The following is a 22,730-nucleotide window of genomic DNA, read 5'->3' as shown; positions in this document are numbered from 1 at the left end:
GGGGAGAGGGGAGGGAGGGGAAAAAATAAGGAGCTGATGCCAGGGGCTTAAGTGGAGAGCAAATGTTTTGAGAATGATGAGGGCAATGCATGTACCAATGTGCTTTACACAATTGATGTATGTATGGATTGTGATGAGAATTGTATGAGCCCCTAATAAAATGATTTTTTAAAAAAAGAAAGAAAAGTGACCCAACAAAATGCTCAATTAGAGAACAGGTAAAATTCTGCTGAAGATCATCCAACAACTGTTGCAATAGTACTTTGGCAGGAAACTGCCAGAGAGGCAGGCCTCATTCAGAACGGGATCTGGAGGAAGGGATGTCATTGCTGATGTCAGATAGATCTTGGCTGAAAAGAGAGAACACCAGGCATTTGATTGTGAGGATCCTACAAAGCATGGATAGCATTGAGAAGAATGGGAATTCTACATTTCTCTGTCCCCCTGTAGAACCTCTGCATGGATCAAGAGGCAGGTGTGCAAATTGAATAGTGAAATACTGCATAGTTTAAAATCAGGAAAGGTGTGCATCAGGGTTGTATCCTATCACCATACTTATTCAGTTTGTATGCTGAGCAAATTATCAGAAAGGCTGGATGATATAAAGAAGAATGGGGTATGAGGATTGGAAGAAGGCTTATAAACAATTTGCAATATGTAGATGACACAACTTTGCTTGCTGAAAATGAAGAGGACTTGGAGCACTTGCTCATGAAGATCAAGGATTGCAGACTTCAGTCTGGATGACAACGCAGTGTAAAGAAAATCAAAATCCTCATAACTGGACCATGATCAACAGAACTGAAGTTATCAAGGAATTCATCTTGCTTGGCTCCATACTCAACGCTCAAGGTAGCAGTTGTTAAGAGCTCAAACCACGCATGGTATTGGATAAATCTGCTGTGCAAGACCTGTTTAAAGTGTTGAAAGCAAGGATGTTACTTTGCGGACTATGGCGTGCTTGGCTCCAAGCCATGGTATTTTCAGTGACCTCATATGCATGTGAAAATTGGGCAGTGAATAAGGAAGACTGAAGAAAAATCAATGCATTTGAACTATGGAGTTGGCAAATACTGAAAGTACCATAGACTGCCAAAAGAACAAACCATTTTGTCTTGGAAGAAATACAGCCAGAATGTTCCTTAGAGGCAAGGATGCAAATTTCCTTAGAGGCAAAATAAGTAGTACTTAAAGGGAAAAACAGAAAACCGAACTCACTGCCATGCAGTCATGCACTCTTACGGACCCTATAAAACAGGTTAGAACAGCCCCTGTGAGATTCCAAGACTCTTCACAGGCGTAGAAAGCCCAGTGTTTCTCCCAATTAAACCAAAACAGAGTCACTGCCATTGAGTTCATTCTCACTCATAGCGACCCTACAGGGTGGAACTGTCCCTGCGGGTTTCTGAAACTAACTCTTCACAAGAGTAGAAAGCCTAGTTCAGTGGTTCTCAACCTTCTTAATGCCACGACCCTTGCATACAGTTCCTCATGTGGTGATGGCCCCCAACCAAAAAAATTATTCTCGTTGCTACTTCAAAACTGTCATTTTGCTATGGTTATGAATCGTAATGTAAATACCTGGTATGTAGGATGTATTTTCATTGTTACAAATTGAACATAATTAAAGCATAGTGATTAATCACAAAAACAATATGCAATTATATACTGTGAAATATTTATTTTTAATTACAAATAATGAAATTTTGCCTTGAAGCATGGTGTAGCATGGTTAACAGTCTTCATGCCCGTTGCTGGTAGGTGGGCGAATCTGCATGTGGGCAGACCCGCCTGGAGACGATAGAGGAGCGGTGTCTTCTTTCCTAAGACCATGGGAAATATGTTTTCCAAAGGTCTTAGGTGACCTCTGTGAAAGGGTCATTCGACCCCCATAGGGGTCACAACCCACAGGTTGAGAACCTCTGGCCTAGGTCGTCTTGTGCTAAGGGGCTAGTGGTTTCGAACTGCTGACCTTGCATCCAACAGGAAAACACTAAACCACCAGGGCTCCTAATTAAAGGAAAAGGAGAAGAAAAAAGCAAATATTGTTACATTTTGCTCATATTGTTACAACTCATAATGTTGTATGGAGCCCTGGTGGCTTAGTGGTTAGGCTTTGGGCTGCTAACCTCAAGCTCAGCAGTTTGAAACCACTAGTCGCTCTGCGAAAGAAAGATAGGACTTTCTGCTCTCGTAACAGTTACCCTCAGGGGCTGTTTTACTGCGTCCTGTACGGCCGCTATCAATCGGAATACACTCGATGGCAGTGAGAGTAATGACGTTGTCATTAAGTGTAGAAAACTTTTACACGCCAACTTTGTTGTTAGTATTCGTATAATCTTAGAAATATTTAAGTAATTTCAAACAATTGCCAACCACATATTATCTATGGTTATAACGCATAAAAGACATTCCTGAGGATGCTGCACAATCGGGCACAAGAGGAGGCCCGTGGGGCAAGGGGTGCCACCATGAGTTAAGGTAGTATATCTCAGCAATCCTAGGGAAGCCACAGCCGCTGCTCCACGGGCTGGGGACCACGTGTGACAGGGCTGTCTGTGGTCAAGCTCCCACGGCGCCCCAACGCGTCAGGCCCCACGGGACACTCGGCGGCCCCGCCCCTACCTGAAGGAGGCATCGCCCGGAGTTACAGTCGCCGTCTGGAGCTTGACACTCAGACATGGTCAGGACGAGGGCATCCCAATGGGCGATCGTCGCCCGGGATTGCGGTTGCCGCTCAGCCCGGGCTCCCTCGCAGTCTTCTGGTGCAAGCAGGCGGCGCTCAGGGCACCTGGAGGCGGGGCGGAGAAGACAGGAGGCGGGGCTAAAAGGGCCTCCTCTACCGGGTGATTCCGCGGCGCCAATGGCTGCGCGGGGGTGGAGTCAACGGGGCAGGAGGCGGAGCTAAGACGGCTTCTTGCCTTCGCCTTAAAGGCACAGCTGGCAGTTTCGGGGCGTGGTCAACCCCGTGGGGGGCGGGGCCTGGGCGGGCCTAGATGGCTGGACCATCAGGCTGTGCTGCGGGCAGCCCGCGCGAAGGCCGGGAAGATGGCGGCCTCCTGGAGGCTAGGCTGTGACCCCCGTGTCTTTCGCTATTTCTTGCTTTTCCGCGGCCCACGAAGTCCCCAGCTGGTTAAGGGGGCTGTCGGGGGCTCTGCCGGCCGCGTGGCTGGTTGGAGATGGTTTCACAGGACGCAGTGGACGCACGGTGAGTGGCGGGGCTCGCTCAGCGGCTCTGCAGCTGAGCAGTCTCAGGAGGGGTAGGAGCCACCGAGGGCCCGAGGCTGGGTGTAGAGGTTCCGGGGCTCCCCTTCTGTGCGTTCCCCCCCGGGGAGGGTCCCGCGAGCCTGGCCCAGTGCACGCCGCAGAGGACTCTCTTGGGAGGTGGGAGACCTTGACTCCATTGATGGGCCCCTCGTCTGAGTGGCTTCCCCGTGACCTTGATTTAGGATGTGGGTTATTTGGGAGGGAGGCGGAGAAAGGTCCTACATGCACCTCTCTCTAGCCCGTCTGTAGTCACGCTTCGTATTCTTCTGGCCTCATCAAGTACCTCTTAGGGGAGGGGGAGGAAGCTGCCCAGGATGAGTGGGACCCAAAGCCACGGGTAGCCGTTCTTAGGCATTTCCTAGGCCCCTCTGCTTTGGGAGATTTCTTCCCCGTCCCTGGCCAGTCGGGTAGCTGTAAGTGTGACTTGTACGGGATTTCATTAGTAAATGGCTGCGGCATCGCAGAAGCTCCCAGAAAGTTACATTCCTTTTGTTAGGAGGGGGATCATAGAGATTTACTGTCGAAAATTGTCGTTCATTAACGATGTTGACAAAGGACATGAGCATGCAAGGTATCATTTTTCCTTACACGAGACGGAACGTTTTTAAGAATATATAAAGTGTCCTGTTTATCACCTGTCAATTATCATTTCTGGAACTCCACAAAATGAGTTTATTTTAAACTAGGTATAGTAGGTGTTAATATTCTGTGCTACCTCGTGCTCGGGGGCGAGGGATCAAAAAATTAACAAGCTCACTGCAATTTTTACTTAAGGCAACCCTCCTAGACAGAGTTGAACTGCACATGTGGGCTTCAGAGACTGTAACTCTTTGAGGGAGTAGAAAGCCTAGTCTTTCTCCTGAGATGTGGTCGTTTTGAGCTGTTGACCGTGCAGTTGGCAGCCCAAAGCATAACCAACTCGACCATCAGAAGTGCTTTGGAATTAAATAAATAGACAAATAAATAATGAGGTTCACAAAGTCACGCAATTTGTAAGGTTGAGTACAGTGGTGTTTCCAAAGATTTCGTGATAGAATTGATTTTGGTGTCACCAGGATAGGGTTTCATCCAGTCCTCCATGGAACAGTAGACTCTGCACCCACTCTCCCAAGTTTAAACATGGACATTTCCTATAGCTCCTCAAGATTCTTTCTGTTGGAGCCCAGGATTCTCCATTTTGCAAACACCCTGAGGTGAGTTTTGATAAAGGTGTTTGATGAGATTACACTGTAAGACATACTACCCAAGAAAACCATGGCATATTATTAAAAAACCCATGAGTCATTCCTGACAACAGCTGAGTAGAGTTGATGTCTGCTAACCGGAGAAAAATACTAAGACTCTGAAAATTGGAAAATTAAGTAGATCTCCCTTATGGTGTTAAAGAACGTTAGGATACACACATTCATATTCATCTCACATTGGTCATGTTATTGTTATTGGGAGAGCCGAGTCCCTGGAACCTTTTCCGGGGACATGGTGCTTGGTAAAGTGGAGCAGCAGTATACAAGAGCAAGAGCCCTGACCAGGGATTGACATGGTGGCTGCACAATGCCCAAGGCTGGGCAGTGTTTCATTGATTTGTGCATAGGCTCGTTCGGAGTCAAACTGACTCACGGGCACCTAATAACAAGATAAAGATTTTTTTTTCCACCGTAACTTTTGAAGCCCCCTTGGGTGCACGTGTGTGTTTGAACAAATTTCAGTACGATCTGGAGCATCGCAGACACGGGTTAAAGCTGCGACCAGACGGTTGATGACTTGAACCCACAAGCACTGCTCAGAATTAAGAGAAGACATTCTGCTTTTTAAAAGAATGGTGGCCTTGGAAATCCGATGGTGCAGCACAACTCTGCCCAGTAGCGTTGCAGTGCCTTGGACTTAAAGTTGACTTTGGTGGGCTTCGTAATCTTTCCACGGTTAATTAACTGTAGTAAATGGCCTAAACCATTCACCTAGCAGTCAGTTCCAACTCATGCTGATCCCTTGTGTCTCTGAGTGGAACTGCTCTGTAGGGTTTTCCAATGGCTGCTTTTTCAGAGGTAGATCACCAGGTACCTGGGTGGACTTCAACAGCTAACTTTTTGGTTGGAAGCACAGCAGGCTAGCCTTTTGCCACCCCCCAGGGACTCCATGTGGTTCTGGCCTACAAAGTATAATAGTGTATCACTGCCCCACCTCCTTTTGTTTAGGGGACCTACAGAAACTTTCATATAATTTCACTTGGCATCCAGGGACACATTTTCAAGGAGGCTTGCTGGAAAGAGGAAATAGTTTGTGGCTATAGAATATTTCTCTGCTGTGTGAAATACTTCAACAACTGAAGAACTGTTATATTGCAATACAGGTGTCTTAGTACATTTCATTGTGCCATCATGAATACGAATTTTTAAAAATCACTCCACCTACAGTCTAGCAAAAGATGAATGAACACACGTGTTAGTCTGGGTACTTTAGAGAACAGATCCACAGAAATTCATATGTATAAGAGAGAGTTTTATATAAAGGGTAAGTGCACTTCAAGGAACCATCCCAACCCAGTGATGCCCAAGCCCACAAGTCCAACATTAGCCCATATGTCCGACACCAATTCACAAAGTCCTCCTCCATCTCACAAACACATGCAATGAAGCCGACTGCAGGAGGAAAGCTGAGTCAGTGAATGTGTAAGCATCTCAGCACTGGCAGGGGTCTCCACATGGCTGCTCCAGCACCCAGGCCTGCATCAGGGTAGGTCCATGTGACTTCTCCTCAGGGATGTCTTGCAGGAAGTGAGCCTTGCCAGCTGAAGCAGGTAACTGGCTAAGGCAGCTGCACCCTGGTCCGACTATCAGAGAGCAAGAGACCCGAGAACTAGAACAGGGAGGCTCACTGAGCCATTTATCTGTCTGCCCTTCAATTAACCCCACATGTGTTCATCAGCGAGATTGGCACAATAACTACCTCAACACACAACAGGAGAACAGCCATAGAAAACCACAGAGGACATAGTTCTACTCATGGGTCAGGTTCTATGGACTCAATTGTAACTGGAAAAGAGATGTACATGGCTAGTGGATACAATGAAATAAGTATCTGCAATGGACAAGTTGGTAGGTAAGTGGGATGGAGAACTGAATTGAGAACTGGGTTTGGGTAAAATTGAGTTGTGCACCCCAACTGTCCAAGTCCTCCTCACTTTCGGTCAGCCACCTGCACATCATAAGTTGTTGATAAGCCTTCTTTCAATGAGAGACTTGGTCTTCTTCACCTAATGCAGTTTCTCTGGTAATTGGCTTCACATGCACATTGGATAAGTGGTGAGAGGCTACTGCCCCGACCGTTTCTGAATGTAAACCTTGCAGTATCCCCTTGTCTGTTCCCACAACTGCCTCTTGATCTGTGTGTACGCTCCGCATGAACACATGAAGTGTTCTGGAATTCCCATTCTTCTCGTGCTGTCCGTAGTATGTTATGATCCACACCGCCAAATACCTTGGCACAGTCCATAAAACACAAGTAAACATCATTCTGGATTCCTGCTTTTAGCCAAGACCCATCTGACATCAGCAGGGATTCCCCTTGTTCCATGTCCTCTCTGAATTGGCCTGAATCTCCGGCAGCACCCTGTCCATGGACTGCTGCTGCAGTCGTTGCAGGACGGTCTCCGCCGCATGCATACTCATCAGTCATGGCGCCCCTAGCTCGTAAGCTGTCAGAACCTGTATTGTGTGTAGACAAGTACAGTGATACCTCCGCTGTTGGACTCAATTCGCTCCAAATTCATGTTTGAACATTGAAAAATTTGAGAACTGAACATATTTACCTTTAAGAAATAATAGAAAACCAAATAGTTGGTTCTGTGGCCCCAAAATTACACTTACATTGTAAATAAATTTACAATAGAGGTTTTTAGCCTTCTCCCATATCACCATCTCAGATACACTATTGGTTTCTGATTTAGCCAAATTAACAGTAATTTTTCAACCTCTTTGATGGTCTGGGTCCCCCCTCCCCACCCCCCAAACGTTAATAATGTCGACCTAGCCATGTTATATTCCACCTCAAATCAGACAGCAACCTGATTCAGATTCTGCAGTGATTTCTTTGTCATGATTCTTGCCGGTTTCCTTTTAGTGTACCCGCTATTATCACTGCCTTTCTTTGGAGCGATGGTTACGATAGTTTACGCAAATACAGTGCAGAAACCACACGGACGAATGTTTTCATGCGCTAACACGATTACTACATGGTATTGTCTGCGCTGGAGCGGCGCTTGCATCCACTGCGAGCCTAGGACACATGACTTGCTCTGTGCTGTTCGTCATGAAAAGTTCGAGGGTGGAGTCGTTGGACACCTGAATTATCACTGTTTATGTGGTGGTGCTAAATGAGGGGAGGGATCAAGTATTTCATAGTGGGAGCGGGAGTGGGGGGGGGGCAGCAGTGGGGGTGTGAGTCTCAGAAACCCAACCCATTGTTGTCCAGTTGACTCCACGCTGCCCCCATGTGACAGCATGGAATTGTGCCCGAGGATAAAGTTCACGCCCATTTTCCGGGCCTTATTGTTGTCGTTCTTAGTATATTAGACGGCAAAGTGCAAACATGTGTGGCTTTGAAAGAGTCGAAGAAATCCCATGTAACTGTTGTAATTTCAGGAAATGAAAAGATTTTGCAGAATTTTTTGGAGTTTGATTATTTTAATTTTCAGTGAAAAGAATCTATAACTGGCAGAGATAACTTCGGAAAACATTAACTATAGGATTGTAAATACTACTTCCACAGTTGCTGTTATTGAATCATAAACAGATATATGTATGTCCAGTGCCATCGAGTCCCTTCGGCTCGGAATAACCCTATGGAGGGTTTCTAAGACTAACTCTGCTGAAGATGAGCTTCGGTTATGCCTCCAACTGCCTAGCGAACTTCCCATGGTGGCTGCCCGATTTTTACGGGAGCTATTCTGTTAGACAACTTCGCTTTTTTGGTAAGGTTTATAGTTATGTCCACTTAAAAAGGTAAGCACCTTTTTGGTGAATTGCAGACGTGTGAATATTAGTCATATATGTGGATATGCAAATAAATTCAACTTTTGTGGTTATTTCTCTCTCCAAAACCAAACCAAACCCATTGCCAGCGAGTTGATTCCACCTCATAGCAACCATATCAGATAGGGTAACTGGCGCATAGGGTTTCAAAGACTGTACATATTTACAGAAGCAGACTGGCACATCTTACTCCCACAGTGTCTGGTGGGTTAGAACTACTGACCTTTTGGTAGGCAGCTGAGCACATAACCACTGTGCTTTTCACTCGGTGCTGCAGTGAACTGCTGTAAACTGTCTCTTGCAGCTATGGTCCTGTGACCCCCCCAAAAACTATTAGATTGTTGTCATTCTCATTAGGTATTGTCAGACCACGCATTGTGACCCCTTTATACTCTACATTCCTCTGTTAAAGCCACTGGGCCAGTCTATCTTGAGGGTCTTCCTGTTTTGCATGACTGTACCGGTATTACAGGCTTCTCCAAGGACCGTGGTCCTTGAAAAACATTAAGGAGCATCTCACTGCATTTCTACCAACATAGATTGGGTTGTTTTTCCAGGAGGCTGGTATAGTCTTTGCCAACACCATAATTCAAAGGCGTGGCTTCTGCTCTTTTCCTTTATAGTGTCCAAATTTGCACACATCGGAGGTGACTAGAGTGCCATGGCTTGGATTAGGCACACCCTAGTACTCAAAATAACATCGTTGCGTTTTTATTAACACTTAAAAGAGGCCTCTTGCAGCACATTGGCCCAATGCAAATCAACAGGCATCCTGAAAAGACAAGAGTCTTGTACTAAAATGTACCAAGACCTACAGGTAGAAAGACCTACAGGTAGAAAGCCCCCGGGAAGGAGCACTGTGTGCATTGCTCAAGCTGAAAGAACTGAAGCCTTAAGTTGCAGAATATTAAAACAGCTCTGTGGGCCAAACGGTGAATGGCACAGGAGCCTCAAAAGAAGCTAGGAGGAATACATTGAGTCTGTGCACCCAAAGAACAAAACAAACAGAGAACCAGAAAGACAAGAATGAAAGGAGGGGTATCTATGTGGATAAGACTGGCCCACTGAAAGGATGAACAGTTGTCTGCAGCCCGTGGAGGGGCAGGATCATACAGATGAGGTCACGGAACCCTTATACAGAATCGGTCGGTCTTGCCATCTCACTAGGCTTATAGGCAGCCAATCCCAAAGGTGGCAGTGCTCTCAGTACCATTAAGAAGAGCTGAATAATTTGGACCCAGAGTCCCTGAGCTGAGAAACCTACACCCCAAAGACAGCTGCAACACCGGACAGATGGGGGGTGGACCCCAAGAAGCAGCATCAAGCATGGCAGAACTCATGGTCAGGAAGGGCAGCAGTGGAGCCAGGACTCTGCAGTGGACTACCCAGCCCAGGGAACAAGAACTTAGGGCCTTCATTCAGAGTCTTGGCTGAGCAGGGGTCTCCGGGCTCAGCTACAGAAATAGCTGTGACATTTGCCACAGCAGGAGCAGCCCTATTCCGAGTACTCTGTCCTGAATTATAACCTGTTACTTCTCTGATAGATCCTGTCATCGTCATGAGTCTGGTCTGCAAGTTCTGTGTCGCTGCAGCAATGAATTAACTAAACCCAGCAGAAAAGTAGAATGTGCTGGGGGAAGACTGGCTTGTGTCAGAATTTAGCACATGCAAGTAAGAGCTGATTATGAAATGCAGTTAAAATGGAGTTCCAGAGTTGGTGCACATTTGTAGTGAGAATGAGACGTGAGTAGTTTTTAAAACTCAAAAAGGAACCCTTCAAGTCTGGCGGCTTCCAGGGTCCGTCCACCTTCTTAACCAGATACTGTGCTGCCTATCACCAATGAACAGTTAGCAGTTTTGAAACCTATGTACTCTTTGCCAGGTCACCTAGTAACTTCCAGCGTTGTATTGGATCCTTAAAGCCTGTATTTTCACCATTTTACAAAGAAGAAACAGGCACAAACCTGTTAAGAGACTAGGAAGTATAGAGCCATGTTTGAATTCCAGCACCCACTCTTTAAGTCATTGTGGCATGCTGCTTCTCGTTAAGGTTTTTTTTTGTGGAAAATAAGAGAACAATTCATTAAATACAATATTTCTCTTAACATCATAATATATGTATATCATTTAAATAGTCAAATATAACTATAAACATCTGACAGTGAACTAGGAACAGGGGTTCCCTGCCCTACCTCTCTCCTCTATGAGTCCTGTATCAGGAACCATCTTGGCCGTAGTCATTTCTCCTGGCATTTGTTCATCTCGGCTTCTGAAGAGGAGATGTTTGCTGGTTCGCGGTCACCTTCGAAGTGCCCGGCTTAGATGCTTCTGTGGCTCACTGCTGGCCAGGTCCTCCTCCCCAGGGAGTTGTCTTGTAGTCCTTCCTGCTATGCCCCTAAGTATGTGGGTGTCATGCGCTGTCACTTACCATGACTGTCACTTTTCTTGTCCTAAAGTTAATTAGGGCCTTTTAATTAAGATTTTGTTTTGTTTTCTTTGGATCTGTTGCCCATACAGGAGCCCCTCTAGCACAGTGACTACATTTCTTAGCTGCCAACTGAGAGGGCAGCGGTGGCAACCTACAAACCACCTAGGGGAGCGCGCGGGCCTCTGAGCGTTTACAGCTCTGGAAACTAAGAGGCAATTCTGCCCTGTGCTGGACTGTGCTCTACTGCAGTGAGTTTGGATTGTTAGTTCTTCCCTCACAATTTCTGTAACCACTCACATTCAATAATCACTCTGTTTCTTTTCGTCGGCCCTTGGTGCTTGCTATACTAGTTACACGTTGGGCTGCAATTCACAAGGTGAGCAGTCGGAAACCTCTAGCCTCTCTCAGGAGGAAGACAAGACTTTCTACTCATGTAAAAAGTTCTCCCCTGTCCTGTAGGATCGTTATGAGTTGGCACCTACCCTGTGGCAGTGTGTTGAGATACATCATGGAAGGTGCTGTGGGGTCAACAGTTCAAACCCAGTAGCAGCTCGTTGGGAGAAAGGAGGCTCTCTCCTCCCATAAAGATTTACACCACCTCAGAAGTCCTATATAGAGTCACTCAGTAACAGGGTTTATTTGTTACTAGGAGTCCTAATGGAGCTGTTAGGTTAGCACCAATTGGATTGCTCACCCCAAGGTTAGTGGTTCAAACACACCAGCTGCTCTTTGGGAGAAAGATGAAGCTATCTGCTTCTATAAAGATTTATAGCTTTGGCTGCCTGTGAGTCAGAACCATCTCAATGGCAGTGGCTGCTTGGTGCATTCCAAGGAGCCTCTGAGCAGCCCTCATCCTGTGCCCAGTCTGCTGGAGTGAGGTGGGGGATCTCCACAGCACTCACTCAGTTCCCTTTTTTGTAGCCCCTTGGTACTGTGGTTCCTGGCCCGTGGGGAAGGCCATGGTGTCAATCAACTTTCCCCAAAGGCTAGCTCAGTAGCAGAATCAACTGCTGGCAACTCGGGGTGGGGGTGGAAGAGGGACCATGGACCCAAACAGTCACATTTAGAATGGAGTGTGTAGAGTTTACAGCTAACTTTACCCACAGAATTTGGCCTTCGTCCGTGGCTCCTGACATGGAATTTCTTCTGTGCCTTATCTCTAAGGCCTCCAGTTCATACCTCAGGGTTTATGCGACTTCGGGGTAGTGTCTGGAAAGAGGGACTGGCGCCTGTGTCCCCTCAGCCAGGCCTGTGTACAGCTCAGCTCCGGACTCCATGCACTTCCTTGTGCTGGGGAGGGAAGTGCCTTTCAGGGAACCCGGGCCAGTTAAGCCCAAGGGAGCAGGGAGCCAGCAGGTCCACAGTGAGATGGGCTGGGGACCCCTGAGTTTGGCTGGCCTCTTGAGGGAGCTGTGGAAACCTGAATTTGCAGCTAGAAGGTTAAAACTGAGGTTGTTATAAGGACCCCTAAGTTTTCGGCTAGTGTGTGAAGCCAAGGGCAGCCTGGAGGGCTGCATTGAACTAGTGAGATCTGGTCTCAGGGGTCCTAGGGGGTATTCGGGTCCAAGGGAGAAGGGCCGCAAGTAGTGAGCAGTCGAATTAAAAGATCTGAATTGGATTTACTTGACTTTTTTTCACAGTGAACTTACGTAAGTTTATTGTGGAAAAGTATTCAAATGCGGGTTAAAAGCTCCTTCATAACACCAGCAGGAGGGAGGTCTGGGCACCAGAGAGGAAATAAGCGACGAGAATGCCTGCTGTCCTGCAGCGGCTCCTTTCAGGGAGGAATGACCACGTGCCCTTTGCCCTTTGTGCAGCCTCTTTATGAGCTTGTCACCAGGCTAAGAGCTGGAGAAGCCATTTTTTCACACACACACGCTGACGCATGTATTCTCATATAATTGTGAGTTTTCTATTGCATTCTGTGAACTGGACTCTCGCAGTCTGATCTTACACACTAGTACCACACCACAGCAGCTGATTGAATAGAGAAGAAGCACTTATTTTTCTCCTATGAGCAGCACCCCTCCCCAAAGTTTGCCTTAGCTCCCTTTATTCAGAGCATCGGGGTACTGCCCCTCTGCCAGTCCTGGCTCTTAAATGACCTGGACTTCAGCCTGCACGATTTCTTCCAGCCTGCAGATGGCAGACTTGTGTTATTTGTGCAGCAAAAGGGTTCAGTGTTATTTAATGAGTGCTTGCATTCTGAGAGAGGTGATTTAATGAGCTGCATCTTTCCCTATTAGAGGAGAAGTAAATTAATGTTAGGGATGGAGGCTTCCTAAGAAAGTGCCGGGTAATTTGCTCCTTCATTTGGTCCGTCTTCGTTTCATGAACCGAGCGAGCTTGGCTTGCGGTTCTCTAAATGGACTAGAGCCTGAAGCCCAGGCTGCACCGTAAGTAAGCTGCTGAGATGCCTTAATCACTTCAGTCAGAGTAATGGGGCTGAGCTCCGCTTCGTGTGAACCACAAGGCAATTTGTTCTGCATTTGTATTGTAAGAGTTTTATGGTATTCTTCAATCTGGAGACCTCCGGTACTCATATTGATCATCAGTTTAATGCGTTAACATAATTGATTTTAGTTAAGTAAGCAGTGCTTTTGTTCCCACAGCATGAAAGAGATACTTTAGGGACAAGAAATTAGATTTGTGCATCATATTTGAAGTTGAAGGCAAAATTAAGCTGTAGAAAAATTGGAAGAGCAAATTTGGGAATGTGTGGGGATTGCTTAGAGAAACTGTTATAAAAATAACCTAAGCTTGCATGTGTGCCCGATGTAGCAGGTAAGACAGCAATGCGCGGAGCACAAACATCTTGATTTGTTCTGTTGCGAGGAAAAGTGAACACGGCTCTAATGACTGGCGTGTGTATGGGGGTTGTCAGGAGGCCAGGTTGACGCCATGATACCTGGTGGTGGAATGACTTATGTGACTGTACTTCCAAAATTAGTCCACTTTATAAAAGTGGCTCTGTGGTGGTGTGTGCTGTCACGTGGTGTGTCCAACGCATATCAACCCCATAGAGATAGATTGATACATACGTGATAGAGTCGACCTACCTCATGGGATTTGTGGGGCTCTAATCATTACAGGAGGAGCCTTGTTGGCATAGTGGTTACGCATCGCGCTGCCATCTGAAAGGGTGGCAGTTCAAAACCACCAGCCACTCTTCAGGAGAAAGATGGAGCTTTCTACTTCTGGAAAGTAAAGAGGTTTGAAATCTCCCAGGGGCAGTTCTACCCTCACCTACAAGGTCACTGTGAGTCGTCATCAACTCTGGCAGTGAGAGTCTTTACAGGATCCAATTGTTAGACCTTTTCCCCCAGAGACCTGCTGGTGAGTTCTAATCTCAGACTTTGGGGTTTGTAGCCCAATATTTATCAATTGAGCCCCTGGGCTCTTTAAAATGGCTACTGTAAAAGCTTACAAGCAACCAAAAAAACCTCCCACCACCACTGCGTTGATTCTGACTCATTGGGACCCTGCAGGACAGTGTAGATATTTCCTCATTGGGTTTCTAATGCTGTAAATCTTTATGTGGCAGAAAGCCTCATCTTTTTCCCTCTGAGCAACTAGTGGATTCAAACTGCTGACCTTGAGGTTAGCAGCACTGCACATAACCCATTATGCTTCTGGGGCACCTTAAAGCGACTACTAAATCATAACTAAATGTAGGTGATATGTGACCATGAACAATATCGCTATTCTTTTTGTCATAGTTGTGCCTAGTTAAAATTGGTAAAAATATAATTAGCACACATGTAAACTGTTCTCATTTTGACAGGAGAAACGTAGGATGAATTAAGTGAAATGAAGTGGGAGGCTCTTTAATTTCTTATGAAGTGAAATAAAATTTCGGGGAGTCTGGGAAGGCCCACACTGTCTCACTAGGGCTGACAGCAGCTATAAAAGATAAATATTAATAACTTACATGCAGTCTGTCACTCAGAGCCGGATATTATGATTGTATAATTACTTTCCCATTGGAAAAATACATTTGGAAAAGATAGATTATGCTAATGAAAAGACACAGTAGAATGGAATATGTATTGTTCTTAATAAATTAATGCTTATGTCTTACAGTGGTTTTCTAGTCTGACCGAGGACAGATTGGTTAATCAAAAAATGTATTACCTATTTTGCTCTCCATAATAAGCTAGTATGATCAATCAAGAGATAGTGCTAATATACGGAAATATCGAAAATGCCTTTCTTGGTTTTTTTGTTGCCCTCATTTCAGAGTAAGAATGGTGATCTGTTACAGTTTTTAATCAGAAAAGCAATTTTAGTTCCTGCATGAATGGTGGTTATAAGAGGAATGAGTATGTTCTTTTTTTCATTTATTCTTTTTAATTCTTGAGGTTTTTAATGCTGGAGATTTAGAAAATATTTCATAAGTGCCTGTGTCTTTTAATATAGTCCTTCTGTCTGGGATAATGGAAACGGCAGGCCTCTCGGGTGAATGACTACAATAGCAGGTGGACTCTGGAACAAATATGAGCTCGGGGTGACAGCTGAGCAAAGAGGTACAAACACTGAAGGGAGACTTGCTTTTAAGAGAACTGACTCAGCTTTCCTCCTCAATGGGAACCTGGGTGTGAAGTCCATTTGCTTTACTTCTTTGAAGTGGAACTCTTTTATATATATATAAAATATAAATATTTATATTTATATATATTTATATGTAATTGTGTATTTTGGATTCTTCCATCTCATGATGCCAGCCTAAAACTTTTTAAATGAAACAATATCTTGGGGCCTTTTTTTTTTAGCTAGACCTTTAAAAAATAAGTTGCCCGTTTACCATGGTACTGTTAGAAGCCACTTGTTTTTGTTTGCCTTGTGTGTAAGTCCCATTTGTCACCATGAGCTTCAAATTAAATACTGGGGCTTTGGATGGTTATATGGTTTTAGGTAAATGATTTTATTTGTTTTCATTCCGCCATGTAAAAAAAAAAGGCCTTATATAGGTAGGCTTCCCTATATAGCCCCATATCCAGACCAGGAGCTTTTGTTAGAAGTCCCTTACAGAGCAGACTCACCTCAATCCTGCCTCGGGCCCTGCAGACCTGCTGTTTATGCCTAGCCCAGGCAAGAGCTGAAAGGGAACCCAGGCTCCGTCCAAGTGGGAAGAGGTTGGGAAAGGGAGGAAAGGGCTGAGGCAGGCGTACTGTCTTTATGCTTGGGCCTTTTCTCAGTCTTTTCCAGAAGAGTGAGTGAAAAGTGGGGCGAGGACAGACAGAGCTCCTTCTAACTACGTCAAATGCCCCTTCTTTCGTGAAGCCACGGGAAGTCTCCATTTGAAATTATAGTGAAATTAGTTAGCTTAGTTTCTCAAAGGAATTTAGCATTATTGCTGAATCCCCATGCTTTTAACTACAAAATACCTATGGAGGGAAAAAGCAGCCCCCTTCCGTCTCCTTCCACAGTGGGCATATGGTGGATTAGCCGTGCGGAGTGTTTGAGTCTGGGAGTTCACAATCTGAGGAGAAAGATTAGGTTCCCTGGGAGGCTTCGGGGAAATAATTAATTGTCATGAACCAGAAAAGGAAACTCATGCCACTGAGTCCATTCTGACTCAGTGACCCTAGAGGGTGGCACTGCCCCCTGGGGTCTCCAAGAATGTCCCTCTTTACAGGTGTATAAAGCTTTGTCTTCCTCCATTAGAGCAGCGCTGGTGGTTTTGAACTGCTGACCATGAGGTTAGCAGCCCAAATTGTAACCACTATGCAAGCAGGGCTCTAGAATTAGTTATCACAACTGCTGCTAAAGCGTGAGCCTATCTTTACTACTGTATTAGTATAAACTTCCTGAAATAGTCATACTATAGTGTTACTTACTAAACTAAAGCTATGTGCTCTTGAGTATTGTTTTGGACAGGGAATGACTATTGGGACGCACATCTAGGTCTCTCTGAAAAAGGTAGTTAGGTTTAATTAAGGTCACCTTGGCTTATGTTTACTTTTTAAGATCCCTGGATACCTTATGATGAGGAGCCCTGGTGGCCCCAGGCATTAGGAATTAGGATGCTAACCCATCAGCCATCACATGGAGAAAGCACAGACTGCGTGCTCCATGAGGATTTCATCTCAGAAACTCTATATTGGGTCTCATGAGTGGGTTCAACTCAGTGGCAGCTGCTTGCTGGGAGTGAATTGTGGTACTACAGAAGGTGAGCTGAGATTAAATGAACCACTTACCTTCTCAGACCTGGGCATCCTTGATAAGACAAAGCTTTCGTTTCACACCTAGTCGAAATAACTTTTGATTCTTGAATAATATAATTTTAAAGGAAAATTAAAATATAAGTTTCTGAAGTTCTACTGTATTATTCTGTTAAAGATCCTCAAAAGCTGCAACCTGGTGTTATTACTACTTTGTCTCCACCCTTCCCTTGATCATTTTACCTGTCAGGTTTTTTGGGGGGGCGGTTTGGTATCAATAGAAGGTGGAACAGAAGAATGGTGAAACATAAGTCACCCTTTTTTTTCTTTTAATCTTGTAATCAACTGGCTTGACAATGTATGTAGAATACTAGGGAACTGTGAAAAGGAGTGGAAAGTATTCTACAAAAAAAGAATTGTATGTAAAAGAACCAAACTTGAGAATTTCATGTTTCCATAGTTATGTGCTGGCCTCTTCATTGGACTAGTTGGCAGTCTTTTAGGTTTGGGGGTCCTATTTTTCTCAGTCTTCTGCAGAGGATTTGATAGCAATTCCTTTGGACTCTTGGATGGCCTTGAGGTACGTTTCGTTTGTGTGGTTACAATGTTCTCCTTTCCCCTCCAGGTGGCCCCATTAAGATCCTCATGCCATCATTGTCCCCAACTATGGAAGAAGGAAACATTGTGAAATGGTTGAAAAAGGAAGGTGAGCAAGAGTTTTACTAATGTCTTATACACTTTGTTATTTGGTCGTTTTGATTTTCCTCCTTTATCAATTAGGTTGTAATCATTTGGGATAATAACATGACTTGAATATGCTTCTCTGACACTTACTATAGCTTTATTTAAATTTCTAAAAAATTTCTATGACAGCAAATTCTTTCTGGACTCAGCCTGTGCCTTTTTGCAAGTGGAGAATGCTACGTTTTTTCAGCCCTGAGTCCAGGTTGTTTAGTCATGGTAACTTAGTACCTTTTACTGTTTAATGTTGACACTCGGTCTGTTAGTCCTTCTTAAAATAATATAGAAGTTTATCATTATTGTATGTGCTGTTGTTTTTCTGAAGCTAGGCAAGTTGATTATGAATTTCATTGGACAGAACCAGCAAGAGCAACCAGAAAGAAACACTCTGTAAGGAAAGCTGTGGAAGAGGCTTGTCGCCCTCCCAGCTAGTGAGGCCCATTATTATGCTTTAAAAGTCTCGTGGAATTGCAGAGAAAAGAAGAAACAGACCCTGCTGCACATGACACTCAAGGTGAAAAAGGAAACGTCACAAGTACTAGGAAAGGGACACATTCATTGGACAGTCTGTGTAAACCTGTAAGTGGAGTCAACGCCCCCCTGTCACTCAGACCTCAGATGTAGGAGGGGAAACTGAAAACTCGAGTAATTCCAATGATGGCTGTAACCTGGCTGAAACACAGTTAGTGAAAAACTTCCCAGTGGCGCATGGGGAAAGATTTATATCACAAAGAATTAAGATCCCTGAAGACAGAAGAGGAGTTACCAACTTAATAGAAAAAAATGATGGGTAAAAATACAGGAACAAATGGTTCAAAGGAAAAAAAAAATTGCCAGCAGCCTATTAAACATAGCGGAAATACGAACGTTGCTCTTAATGAGAGCTACGTACACGCAATACCAAGGAGCCCTGGTGGTGCAAAAGTTAAGTGCTCCTCTGCTAAGTCGCCCAGCTGTTCCCCCAAAGAAAGGTTTGCCCATCTGCTTCCGTAATGACCACAGCCTTGAGGCGCCGATGGGGCAGTCCTCTGTTACACGGGGACGGCTCTGTGTCACCTAACCCGAGCAGCCACCCGGGGCCTGAGAGGCCGTTACTCACCAAGCTCCTTAATGGGAATTAACATCTGGCCAGCTGTTCTGTGGACGAGGCTGCAGTAGGAAGCAGGCGTTGTCAGACAATGCTGGACAGGGAATCCGTGTCGGGGCGCTCAGAAAGCAAGATAAGCACAGGTTTACTTGTGCTTGCTTACTCGCCAGCCGTGAACAGCTTTGACCACATCACAGATTCTGCTTCTAGATCAGTGGCTGCCGTCTGTCTCTGTCCAGCCCCTCCCGTGCCACTTTCCTACAGAATCCAAGCCTCTATTCAAATTTAAAGTCACAGTCCAGGACACAGCACCCAGGTCAGATGGGCTCACTGTGCTTACTTACTAATTTGTAGCGAACCATTGCATTGTTTTGTTTTCTGTTTTTAACCGTGTTACATGCAGCTGTTTACTACAGATTCAATAAGTTAGCACAAGTACGTCCATGCTTACCCTATGCTATTGGGTGATTATTCCCCGGAGGAAATGCAAACCTCTCAAAAGACAGACTCACTGCCGTTAAGGCAGTTGCAACTCACGGCGACCTTACAGGACAGTGGAGAACCGCCCCTGGGAGTTTGAGACTGCGACTCTCCTCCGGAGCAGAGAGCCTCAGCTTTCCCCCTGAGGGAGGCGGGTGGTTTCTCCTGACAGTTCTGCATCTCAGGATTGACATCAGTGTCACACTGAAAAAACGCAGGCATGTTTACACGTTTATAATTGTAGTGCTGCTTGTACAGCAAAAGATCGAAGTAGCCCAAATCTAGGCTGTTGAAGCATGGCTGAATAGCCAGCCACCAGGTAAAAAATAATGAAGAATTTCTCTCTGTATGGAGTGGTCACTGGTGACAAAGCACAGGCAGAGAAAGACAAGTGGGTGTAGTGTCATTTGCTTAAGAAAGTGGTAGGGGCGCTTTTGTTCTAGAAATAAGTGAACCAAGTGTAAGAGGGGAAAACAGCAAATCGAGAATGAAAGGTGTGACCCAGGGAGGGGAACTTGTGCACTTGCGGAGACTATTTAAATAGGCCCCTGTGCCGCTTCACATGCAAAAAACCAATTCTGAACGCTTTGCATCACTGCGGCCATCTAAGCAGGTATTTGGTGTCTGTGTGTGTGTGTGTGTGTAAGACATCTTTCACTTCTAGGTGTGATACTATGAGCTCTTTTCAATGTAAATTAAATTTGCCACAAGAATGAGGAGTCGCCAGTGTCAGCAGCAGAGAGGAGAGCCAAGGGGCGGGAGTGGCAGTTGGAGTTGAAAGCCTGGCCCCTGGAGAGGTGGTGAGATGGGAGCGGGGCTTTGGAGGTGAGAGCGTAGTGAATGAAGGAAAGGGGAACCTGGAATTAGGTTCAGGTTTGGATGAGGTATTTCTCAGGCATTCAAGGGAAGGTGGGCAATGGTTGGGCCATGAGAGTGAAGTCTGCCTTGGAGATAGAAGATGGAGAGTTGTCAGCAGATGAATGGAATTCAAAGCCACGGGATAACTGGCAAACTTTTTGACTAGGGATGGATATAAACACAGAAGGTCTCCTTCTCAAAAATGTGTTCTCCTAGACCTACCCTCATGAGGCTTTGGGGTTCAAATCTGTAGTGCTTGTGTTGTTGAGACCCCACAGGTACAGAGGTAGAGTGGTCCCGGGCTGGCCTCGCCGAAGCCGCTGTTCTCGGAGGACCACTCTAATTGACGCCACACTGGATTCCCAGATGAAGCTTCGCTGCCCAAGAGTTCACAGGCTCAGATTGAATGTGCCCCGGGAACAATCTTCCATGCACCTTGTCAGTGAGTGTAACAAGGAGCAAGACTAATAGCGTTCCAGGAACTTCTGTTAATTGGAATCACTGGATGTGTGAATGTGTGTCTGTAAAGATTACACCTGTGAGAGAAGAAATTGAAATAGGAGAATGGACAGGGTCCATTAAGCCCAGGTAGATTTCAAAAATAACAAGTAGGACTAGTAATGAAAAATAACTGGTTTTAAAATTAGAAGGCAAAAGAAACAACGAACGTCCCAAGGTGAATTAAAGTGCAGCTAGATATGACTGGACCAAAAGATGTGAAACTGAAGCCCCAGCTGCAGTGGGAAATACGCGGGAGAAGAAACCTGCGGGATGCAATGAGGATCCCCGTCCTCCAAGGAGCCAGAAGGAGAGAGAAGTGGCGTTCAGCCACCACCACAGAGGACAGGCGTTTCTGGCCACTGAGAAGCACATTGCCCTAGAAATGAAAGTCCAGTGCTTCATCGGCAAGCACTTTGAGCAATTGCCTCTTTCTGCCTGGCTGCTGCCATCCTTTAAAGTAATTATCAGTCTCAGAATGCTTCACCTTTATAAATAATGTAATTCGTTGGGCTCTATTTTTAGGCTTCTTTTCCCTGGTGATTTATAGAGCTTTGACGATTTCTCCATTTCATATGACCAGGTGTTGGTATCATTAAATAATGATTCAGACACAGCACAGCCTTTTAGAGATTATCATAAAGAGATTAGATTTCTTCATATTTGGGGACCTGATAAGAAAGTAGATAAGAGGATCCTTTGAACCACGTTTCTCGCTCCGACTTTCAGCTCACTGGCACCTAATAAGTTTTCGCACCCATTAGAATGTGGCCACTGTGATACAAAGCCGGAAGGTGTATTCTCTCAGTGTTCTTTTTCACTTGTTTATTGCCGTGTGCTATTTTCATGAAGGCCAGCATGTCTTTTAAATCCCCAGAACGTCTTCCCTTCAAGTTGCTCTTCAGATTCACCTGTGCTGCCAACTGAGGCACAAAGTTTGTCTCTTAATCGTCTGCAAACCATTGAGCATCATCTTAGGCCTTGTTCTCGGTAATTCACTAGCCTCAAACTTTCAAAATTTTACCTTGGATAGCATCGGAGGCCACCATTGAGTTCTTTTGGTAAATGGTCTCGGAAACTAGAGCCCATGGGATCCGTTTGTCTTGTGGACTGTTTCCACACACCCTTGGTTTTCCTCACTCTCCGGGAATGTCACCCAGGACAGCTGCTCACAAACCGTGAGGACCTTAGTCGCGACTTCCCAAAGCAGAAGGTGGAGCACGGTCTGTGGACTGTTTCGCTGGTTGACCTAGATGTGTTCTCCGAGGTGTGATTGAGGAATCGGGTTCATCGTCCATTGGAGACCTGTCCCACGCAACAGCTGGGTGTGAGTTGAGCCCGATGAAAGGGAAGAGCTAGCCTGCCCCTAGAAGGTGATAACTCGGTTTTTCTCTTTGCTTTTGAAGTCATGAACCATGTGATAGGCTGTTCTAGAAATTATTTCCATCTTGCTGATTGAATGTGCCTTGAAAAATATTTCACGATGAGTGTTAGAACAGCTCATTTCATTCTGCGGACTGAGTGAAAATAAGCATTGTAAAGAAATAACGTTGGAAAGGATTCGATACCACCTATAATTTTGGAACCTCTTGTGGTGCCTGAGTTGAGCTGTAATTCCACATCTTAACCTGTTTGTGACTGTGAGGGAAATAGTGTGCTTTCGAGATGTTTACTTTGATGAAAGGTGACATCGTTTATTTTTCATTAAATGAAAGGTCAACTCTGCTGAATAAAATCACAAAAAATAGAAAACGAACAGACTGTAAATTTCCATCCAAATCACGTTAAAATCTTCAGAGTCTTGTAGCACATTTTGTGAGAGTAAGGGCATGAAAAAATTGCTGTCTTTCTTGCACTTCAAGCACTGTGGGCAAAAACTGACTAAGTTCATTAGGTACAGCAAGTAGCCACATGGTATGTGGCATCTACTTGGTCAAATGCTTGGGCTCTGATGCTTCTTGCTGCTGGTGGCATTCGCCTTCAGGTAACACCATTGTGTGTGCGTGCTCCTTTTGTCACTGAAAACAGTTTTTGTACAAGTCCAACAGTAGTAAGGTTACTGCGTAAACTTCCGACATAAAACAAAGCCCACATGGAACAACATATCAAACTGTGTGATCACGGGGTGTCGAACGGATCACTGAAGACAAATGGGTGCATAAGCAAATGTGGTGAAGAAA

General features: G+C 45.2%; 2 protein-coding genes across 2 annotated transcripts in view; one reads left to right on the top strand and one right to left on the bottom strand.

The window, feature by feature from the left end:
- LOC101654738 (APAF1 interacting protein) overlaps positions 1–2,778 on the bottom strand; it is a 45,488-nt gene extending 42,710 nt beyond the window's left edge. The window contains exon 1 of the mRNA XM_004708289.2: positions 2,626–2,778. Coding sequence (XP_004708346.2) covers positions 2,626–2,682 — 57 coding nt within the window. The 5' untranslated portion in view covers positions 2,683–2,778. The remainder of the gene's footprint in view (positions 1–2,625) is intronic.
- Positions 2,779–3,018: 240 nt separating this feature from the next.
- Positions 3,019–22,730, top strand: part of PDHX (pyruvate dehydrogenase complex component X) — a 73,293-nt gene continuing 53,581 nt past the window's right edge. Inside the window, exons 1-2 of the mRNA XM_004708290.2 lie at positions 3,019–3,208; positions 17,512–17,592. Of these exons, the coding sequence (XP_004708347.1) occupies positions 3,049–3,208; positions 17,512–17,592 (241 nt within the window). The 5' untranslated portion in view covers positions 3,019–3,048. The remainder of the gene's footprint in view (positions 3,209–17,511; positions 17,593–22,730) is intronic.

This window comes from Echinops telfairi, unplaced genomic scaffold, assembly GCF_000313985.2.
Source record: "Echinops telfairi isolate 266 unplaced genomic scaffold, ASM31398v2 ScPeMD7_60;HRSCAF=208, whole genome shotgun sequence".
NCBI lineage: Eukaryota > Metazoa > Chordata > Mammalia > Afrosoricida > Tenrecidae > Echinops > Echinops telfairi.
Note: the sequence above shows the minus strand (reverse complement) of the source record. Positions and strands in the feature narration are given on the sequence as shown.